The sequence below is a fragment of the Salmo salar genome, chromosome ssa27 (genome assembly GCF_905237065.1).
Source record: "Salmo salar chromosome ssa27, Ssal_v3.1, whole genome shotgun sequence".
NCBI classification, from domain to species: domain Eukaryota; kingdom Metazoa; phylum Chordata; class Actinopteri; order Salmoniformes; family Salmonidae; genus Salmo; species Salmo salar.
This window is the reverse complement of record NC_059468.1, coordinates 19,872,501-19,882,047: the sequence shown is the minus strand read 5'-3', so window position 1 is coordinate 19,882,047 and position 9,547 is coordinate 19,872,501. Positions and strand designations below refer to the sequence as shown.

Here is a 9,547-nt window from a genome sequence, read left to right as displayed (position 1 = left end):
GTAATGTTTTTAAAATGTATAACTGCCTTAATTTTGCTGGACCTCAGGAAGAGTAGCTGCTGACTTGGCAGCAGCTAATGGGGATCCATAATAAATAAAAATACAAAAACAAATGTCAGTCTTAAAGAAATGTGAGATAATGTCTATGTCACGGATCCCTTGGAACTTTCATTGCGCACACCTGGCCCCTATTCCCACTGATTGTATTTGTACAGTGGGGGAAAAAAGTATTTAGTCAGCCACCAATTGTGCAAGTTCTCCCACTTAAAAAGATGAGAGAGGCCTGTAATTTTCATCATATGTACACGTCAACAATGACAGACAAAATGACGGAAAAAAATCCAGAAAATCACATTGCAGGATTTTTTATGAATTTATTTGCAAAATATGGTGGAAAATAAGTATTTGGTCACCTACAAACAAGCAATATTTCTGGCTCTCACAGACCTGTAACTTCTTCTTTAAGAGGCTCCTCTGTCCTCCACTTGTTACCTGTATTAATGGCACCTGTTTGAACTTGTTATCAGTATAAAAGACACCTGTCCACAACCTCAAACAGTCACACTCCAAACTCCACTATGGCCAAGACCAAAGAGCTGTCAAAGGACACCAGAAACAAAATTGTAGACCTGCACCAGGCTGGGAAGACGGAATCTGCAGTAGGTAAGCAGCTTGGTTTGAAGAAATCAACTGTGGGAGCAATTATTAGGAAATGGAAGACATACAAGACCACTGATAATCTCCCTCGATCTGGGGCTCCACGCAAGATCTCACCCCGTGGGGTCAAAATGATCACAAGAACGGTGAGCAAAAATCCCAGAACCACACGGGGGGACCTAGTGAATGACCTGCAGAAAGCTGGGACCAAAGTAACAAAGCCTACCATCAGTAACACACTACGCCGCCAGGGACTCAAATCCTGCAGTGCCAGACGTGTCCCCCTGCTTAAGCCAGTACATGTCCAGGCCCGTCTGAAGTTTGCTAGAGAGCATTTGGATGATCCAGAAGAGGATTGGGAGAATGTCATATGGTCAGATGAAACCAAAATAGAACTTTTTGGTAAAAACTCAACTCGTCGTGTTTGGAGGACAAAGAATGCTGAGTTGCATCCAAAGAACACCATACCTACTGTGAAGCATGGGGGTGGAAACATCATGCTTTGGGGCTGTTTTTCTGCAAAGGGACCAGGACGACTGATCCGTGTAAAGGAAAGAATGAATGGGGCCATGTATCGTGAGATTTTGAGTGAAAACCTCCTTCCATCAGCAAGGGCATTGAAGATGAAACGTGGCTGGGTCTTTCAGCATGACAATGATCCCAAACACACCGCCCGGGCAACGAAGGAGTGGCTTCGTAAGAAGCATTTCAAGGTCCTGGAGTGGCCTAGCCAGTCTCCAGATCTCAACCCCATAGAAAATCTTTGGAGGGAGTTGAAAGTCCGTGTTGCCCAGCGACAGCCCCAAAACATCACTGCTCTAGAGGAGATCTGCATTGAGGAATGGGCCAAAATACCAGCAACAGTGTGTGAAAACCTTGTGAAGACTTACAGAAAACATTTGACCTGTGTCATTGCCAACAAAGGGTATATAACAAAGTATTGAGATAAACTTTTGTTATTGACCAAATACTTATTTTCCACCATAATTTGCAAATAAATTCATTAAAAATCCTACAATGTGATTTTCTGGATTTTTTTTTCTCATTTTGTCTGTCATTGTTGACGTGTACCTATGATGAAAATTACAGGCCTCTCTCATCTTTTTAAGTGGGAGAACTTGCACAATTGGTGGCTGACTAAATACTTTTTTTCCCCACTGTATATATGTGCCCTTTGTTCACCATGGTGCTGTCGATTATTGTTACTATGTCCGTTGGTGCGTGTGACTACCTGTGCTGTGTGTTTGGGCTTTCGTGCCCTTATGGATTGCACAGATGATTATGGGTCTCGTCCCGTGCGTTAATCATTGTGCGCTAGTGTTGTTTATTCGAGGTACTCATCGCGCTTTTGTTTGGGTTTCAACCCTGTGTTTTTGTTACGTGTTTGTTTGGTCTTCGTCCCTGTACCTTTACATGGCACGCTGTAATTTGTGGTATTATAAAAAAATCCTATTACACATTCCTGCGCCTGTCTCCCAAAATCCTTTATACCAACGTGACAGAATAATCGACAATTAAGGGAGACAGCGGGAATGGCCCGTCCGATGACGCTGCGACGGTCCGTCCAGCGCGGCCGCAACTTCAGCAGCTACTACTGGCCCGTCCAACGCCACCACAACTGGTCCGTCCGACGCCACCGCTACTGGTCCGTCCGACACCCCTGCAACTTCGGCAGCAGCAACTGGCCCATCAGACGACGACGCGACTTCGGCAGCTGCATCAGGTCCTGGCGACCCGCACTGCGTTCCTGTGATCAGACCGGTGCACAGATGATTACGGGTCTCGTCCCGTGTGATAATCATTGTGCGCTAGTGTTATTTATTTGAGGTACTGCTCGCTCTTTTGTTTTGGGTTTCAACCCTGTGTTTTGTTACGTGTTTGTTTGGTCTTTGTCCCTGTGCCTTTACACGGCACGGTGTAATTTGTGGTATAATAACAAAAACTATTACGCATTCCTGCGCCTGTCTCCCAGAATCCTTTATACTAATGTGACAGTTTAGATGCTTTTTATAGTGGAGATCAAGTTTTTAAATTGCCTGACTGAGCTGATGAGACAGTGGATTGATGGAACAGAGTAAATAGGCATTTTAACGTCATAGATTTAGCCGGTAGTAACTTGTGGAATAGACACCGGCTTGAATGTTGTTTTAACCAATCAGCATTCAGGATTAGACCCACCCATTGTATAATTAAGTGATAATTCCCAAAAAGCCAGTGTTTGGAGGATATATTGGCATGGGTGTTGTTAGGCCAAGCAAGTTAATTTACTAAGGAACTAGTGATTTAGAACCACGCCGTTACCGTAAGTCAGCACAAAGACAACCGGAGGACTGCCTCCGCTATTCCAGCACCATTTCAACTAAACATTTAAACATCATCAAATCAACAAGGCTGTATATGCTTAGTTTAATACACTGAAAACAAACTTAAAGATACCAAAAACGATTTAGTGTAATCAATGTTGCTAAATATCATGTGGCTGTCCATGGTACCGATTTCTGTCTGTGTGTGCACACGTTTTTTTTTTTTAAGTTGACTCCCCCTACTTGTAGACTAGTTGAACACCAATGCCATCCTCCTCTCTTTCATGTTGGCAAAACAGTCTATGTCTCTGTCATACAGTAAGTTTAAGTTTTTGTTGTCATAGGCTACCTAGCTAAAATGCCTGCTAGCCTAACTTTCTGAGCGTACTAGGCTACATCTAGGCTACATATTTGAACTTCAATCGTCTCAGGCCACTGGCACAGCATATTCATTTATGATTAGATCAGAATCCCCATCATTATTATTAGTCTGTACAGAGAATTAAGTCAAAAACAAAAGTCCAAATCCCCATCTCCATCATTGGCTAAGGAAATCGTCAATTTTGCAAGCTAGCTACTGCAGGACATCAACACACGCAGACCAGAAACAGACACGTTTTTCTGACAGTCATGATATTTTGCTTGGGATATGATTTGATTGGTGTGAAGCTAAATCCAAACTGGCCTCCATTGGGGGCATTTTGCTGCGCCAGGACAACCAGCAGTTGAGCTCAGCTCAACGCTGATTGGCTAATTATTTTATTTATTTTTTTATCAAGAGAGGCCAAATGCTACATGTCATAGTCTTTTGTTCCAAACAGCATCAGATACACGGGCTACACATACCAAGACAGTAGGTCGCTGTTTCCCAAGCTCGGATGATTTCTCCGGTGAAATTCAGCCACTTGAGAATTGACGTACAATTATGAAAACACATATTTGGGGAAGCCTGGCTTCCCTTGGCATCCATGAATACACGCCACTGCAGCTGTAGAGCCCATACATGAACACTACTGAGATGTCTCACTGTACCAGAGCAGAAGTATTGTCAGAGTCATTGTATCGTTGTCAGAAGTAGTTGAGGTTTCAGTACAAAGTCATACATGAGGTATTCAAAGGATGCATGGGGTATTCAAAGGATATCACAGAGTGATGCAGAGACAGAAACATGTTCAAAAACACTCCATACTCTGGCCAGTTCTTTAAATAAATATTTTATTGTTGTTGAAAATAAATACATTTTCTTAAAATAGAATCAATAACATTAAAAAAACCTTTGGGGGTTGGGGGGGTTAACCCCAAATGAAGTGGTGTAATTTGGAACAAGGATTTTACAATACAATCTCACAAATGTATCCACCATTTTAAGACTTCACTTCCCACAATGCATTCCGTTCTGCTGTACATTCTCAGCGGATGTGTGGAAAAGTGGTGACATCACATCTCTTTTCACAATGTTCACATGCAATCTACTAGGTCTTAAAGCTTCAGGCCTGTCCTGTACCCAAACCCTTGATATAAAGCGAATGTTTGTTAGCCTGGGTAATCCAGACTGAATGCTGCACTTAATGGTTAGCCTAGCATTCAGTCTGGTTTTACCATGCAACGTATTTATATCAACACTCCCAATTGTCAAATGGATGATAAACCGTAATCTCTTGTCATTCAACACATCAACATCAGCCATCAGCCATTCAACAATTACATCTGACAATGTTTTTTGAAAAGTACCTTAATTATGTCAACTTTACCTATATTCTACAGTACAAAGACACCATACATTAGAAGTCTGAAATATTATTGATATAGCTGTAATCAAATGACTTTGAGAGGCTACTACCTCTCTAAGGCTTAAAAGACAAATACAAATATTATGTTCAGATTGTAATAGATTATTTTTTCATAAGGGGTTTTGAAACTGCCCTAAATATTCTGGTCCCAGATCTAAGTTCAAGTTATACATAAATAGACTGGTAACAGATAACCCGACCACAGGAAATTACCCGATATGGTTGGGGTTTCGGCCTTTGCGATGATGAGTGTACTTTCTGTTGTCCATTGTATGTTTGTGCTCAGAGCTCTGCAAAATGGCAGGTCTCCAGGGGCGAGACAGGGTTAAGAGTAGCCTGGAATCCAAACTGAATATTTGCACTTTGTGCAAATAGTGAAGTGAAGCTATAATGAAGTGAAGTACAGTGAAGTGAAGCTATAGTGAAATAGAGCGATATTCCCTTTAGATTCCAGGCTAGAAAAAGAGCTGAGACACCAGTGAGTGTAGCTCTGGTATTGGAACAGATTACCACAATGCATTACAGAGGGAAGCTTTCCCCTTCCCCCAATCCTCTCTTCAACCTCACTGCTCCTCCAACCTCTCTGTTCTGACATCTCCACAAATAGCTCAACAACAGAACAGGACAGGAAGTTCTCGTACTAGTCACTGGAACAAAGCAGTAACCTTGCCAAAACCTCATTATGCACAGTGGGCAGGGGGGAAAAACACTGCACCACCACAGAAATAGAACGTTTTCTAATTACCAAGGGCACTTCCAAAATGGCACCCTGTTCCCTATATAGTGCACACTACCTTTGAGTGCCAAGTTTTCTAATTACCAAGTTATTGGGGCTGTGATGCTGGATGACCTCAATTAAGACAAGTGTGTGTGAACGGGTGATTTAAATCTAATCAGGAGAGAACCAGTTGAGTAAGCTAATCTATGGAAACAGCAACCAACCTGTGTATGCGGGCGTGCGTGTGTGCGAGCGTGTATGTGTGCATGTCTGTGTGTGTGTTGCTCTGCACTGTTGGGTTTGGACCTTTGGTAATGAAATCAATGCCACAGGTAAAGAGAGGCAGCTTTAAACAATGATTAAACCAACCAAGTACTGCCGGAGAAGTGCCGAGCACTATGCTGTGTCCACAGACTGGACTAATGAACGCTGTCCACAGTTCAAGGCAGTTGAAGCAGCCTCCACTGTCCTAGCCTACATACCCAGTCAGCACATTGGCCAAGGTTAGGTCAAAGGACCAAACTCAGTCACTACCCTCAAGAATTACCTGGCAGGCTTACACACTCAAGATGTTCACAGAAGGGCAAATCCTAACTCCTACTAAAGTCAAATGTTCACTTGGTCACCCATTGATATCAATGCATGACGAAGTAAAAATTCGGTGGAAGTTAGGATTCTTCCCAGATAGAGCACTAGGTTACTGTACTTCTCACAATCCAACACTTTGTGTTTACGTCTTTTAACTGTCAGTGCTGTTCAAAGTCTAAAGTGAGTTCTATGACTCAGAATGACCTGTGACTGAGAGAGGTTCTGGTTTTCCCCCTGCCTTACCTTCTGTGCCACACTCACAGATACTGTATGTAGAGTACATAGCCCGCTGTTATGTGTGTTGTTCCTTAAATACTATTCAGTGTATTCCTTTGCCCCAAGGTCCACCAGTAGAAGTACAGTGTAAAGTAGTCATTGAGACTCTACTGAACTAGAGCATCTAGCTGTTTGAAGGTAGAAGCTGACCCTCAGTGTTCAGAGGAATATTTTAAGACATGCATGGTGTGTTTTCTGTTCTCTTGCTATAGAGATGCTACTCTGTATGTGCCGCACTACTTCGCCAGTGATTTGATCAGATTTAATTCAGCAGAAGGAAATAGAGAAACTGCGGACATGTAAGATTCAAGGAAACGTAAGTTTTAATGATAATTATACTGTTGTTCTGATTATGTGATCAGATTATGTCAGGGAGAGGAACCAGATCGCCAGGGTAACACAGTTAATTCCTAACCAATCAGAGACTAATAAACCCCCACCGCCCAAGAAAATCTAACCCCATTGGCCCATTCTCTCTCTCAGGCTCTTACTAAAGGAAATGTTAAGGTAACGAGGAAGGAATCCTCCAAGCCTGTTTTGAAGAACCAGCCTTCAACATACACACAATAAAGTTAGGCATCTTTTTAACTCTTTCCCCCCCAACAGCCTAATTCATAATCAGACGACCAACTTCTTTAACAACTCAATTTGTCAAATGTCCGCTAGCTACTTGGTTGGGTAAATTCATAAATAAATACATTTCTAAAAGCCATAGATCAAATCTAGTAGTCTCAGGTGAAGCTAGTCTTTGTATCGTCTCAGCTTGTCTGTCTCGTCTTCCTGTCCTGTTGAATGAGTCTACATTCATCCCTCAGGCCTCAGCACACATATTGACACTAGGGCATGGGTGGCAGCCCAGAGGCAGGACGGTAGGCAGTACAGAATCGACAGAGGCCACTGCGCCAGAGAGAGCGCCACCCAGTGGCCGGGCTGACTGAGCTCAGCTCTCACCGACACTGATGTTGGCCAGCCTGATGCAGAGGAAACTTTTGTTTCCTCTCCTCTCTTTCTGTCCTTACAATTCATCTTAAACCAACAGGTAGGCCTACTATTCACAGGTAGGTCAGTGTGTTCTGTAGATCTACTATACATGGTCACAGATAGATAGCCTAAACTCACACAGAAAGAACAGAAACAATAGTCTGTTTGTCTCCTCTTGTCTGTGCTGCTATGGCTAGTCTAGTCTGTGGTTCAGTCTTTCTCTGGGCGCCAGCCTGTTTTTACAGCGTCTTTCTTCGTCTGACTGTTGTGTATCTCTCAGCAGCTCACGGTGCTCGGCTGCTGTTTTATATTAACAAAGTCAGGGATGAAGTCGAACTCGTTCTGACACAGGAACAGTTCTGGGAGCTCCTGAACCCGGTCCAGACCCAGCTCCAACACCAGCGCTGTCAGAACCTCCTCATCTATCAGGTCTATGTCCATATTCTGTCCCAGAACCATACCTGGCCCACCCTGACCCATGTGCTGCATGCTGGCCAGCTGGCCTGGCCCTACTCTGTACTGGGCCCCGTTGGCCAGGTGATGGCCCTGGACCGGCCCCAGTGGATGTCCGTGGTACTGGGTGTTGAGTTTCTGGAGGTGCATGGAGGCCATGAGCTGCTGGGAGGTGAGCCCACTGGGGTGGTACTGTTGCTGGGGGTGCTGGGGTTGAGACTGGGGGTGCTGCTGCTGCATGTGGTGGTGCTGCTGTTGTTGTTGATGTGGCTGTTGTTGTTGATGCTGTTGGTTATACATCATCTGGTTCATCTGGTGGTGGTGTCCTCCCATCTGTGCTCCGCTGACCTGGCCATTCACCTGACCGCTCATCCCAGCCGGCCCCACCATCCCCAGACCGGGCCGCTGCCTCATGGCGGCCTCCATGGAGGTCTGCGGCACCCGGCCGTAGTGCATGACCTGGCCGTTGGGAAGGGTGCGGAGGCCGGGTTGCGGCACGGCGTGCTGTGGAGGGCCACCCATTCCCCCCATCCTGTAGCCGTGGAGGGCCGTCGCAGGGCCGTGGGACATGGGCATCATCATGTGGTCTGCCATGGTTTCTCTGTCACCCTGCAGGAGGAAGGACAATGTTTATGTTAGTTATGATGATGACTGTGTATAAGAACATTTACAAGGAAACCTTTACTGTCACCCTGCGGAGGAGGAGCAATGTTGTTGTTAGCGGTGCTTCAGTCCAGAGCCTTTTAGTTGTGAAAGAATCAGGCGTGCTAGTAGTCGAATAGATGAATAAGAGGATCGATTGGTGTTTTTCAAAGAGAGGTTTGGGAAGCACTGATAAACATACAGCGGTTAAGAGCACTGGGGCAGTAACCGAAAGGTCGCTGGTTTGAATCCCAGAGCCAACAAGGTGAAAAAATCTTCCGTTCTTCCCATGAACAAGGCAGTTAATCCCCCAACAACAACTGTTCCCGGGGCACCAATGACCTCGATTAAGGCAACCCTGGATCTTTCTGATTCAGAGGGGTTGGTTTAAATGTGGAAGACACATTTCGGTTGAATGCATTCAGTTGTACAACTGACTAGGTGTCTGCCTAGTTCATCAGATCAATCTGAGGGACACAGCTCCCTGAGAACATAAAATCCCCAGCACTACCCCTTACCATGACTTTTAACAGTGAGTGATTCCATAGAGATAGACATGGTGAGTGATTCAAACAGTGTTGAGTCAGTAATCTATTCAGATGACATTTACACTTTCGATTGTTTAACAATCATTTCGACCACAGCAACATTACGCATAGCCTACTGCCTGTATCCGCTGCCAGTATGTAGCCTATTACACGATCAGAAATACCAGTCATACCTTTGTCGTTGAAAGGACGCAGAGGAGCGCATGTCGAATTTTAATCGGTAGATACATAGTAATAAATAAGGTGCTACATGCACGATGAAAGCGAGAGCATCCGCGCGAAAGGAAACCAACGTTTACAAACATTTCGTTAGGCACAAGCAGTGATAAATGGACAATATGGTCATTACGATTTGTGCTTATAGAAACAAATACAATGGAAATAAAAATGAAAGAAAACACCCTAAAATGTGTTAATTCAGAACGGAATCTGTATTTGTGCCATCTCCGTTACACCAGAGTTAAAATGGCACAACAACGCATCATTCCCCCACCCACAATTACGCAAGGTAAAACAATTCATGACATTCTTAATAACGTACATGTCTCTATCACCGCATGAACACAATATGATGGTTGATCCATTGGATAC

General features: G+C 44.2%; 1 protein-coding gene across 1 annotated transcript in view; it reads right to left on the bottom strand.

The window, feature by feature from the left end:
* Positions 1-4,158: 4,158 nt before the first annotated feature.
* LOC106588653 (cbp/p300-interacting transactivator 3) overlaps positions 4,159-9,547 on the bottom strand; it is a 6,357-nt gene continuing 968 nt past the window's right edge. Inside the window, exon 2 of the mRNA XM_014177839.2 lies at positions 4,159-8,375. Coding sequence (XP_014033314.1) covers positions 7,590-8,360 — 771 coding nt within the window. The 5' untranslated portion in view covers positions 8,361-8,375 and the 3' untranslated portion in view covers positions 4,159-7,589. The remainder of the gene's footprint in view (positions 8,376-9,547) is intronic.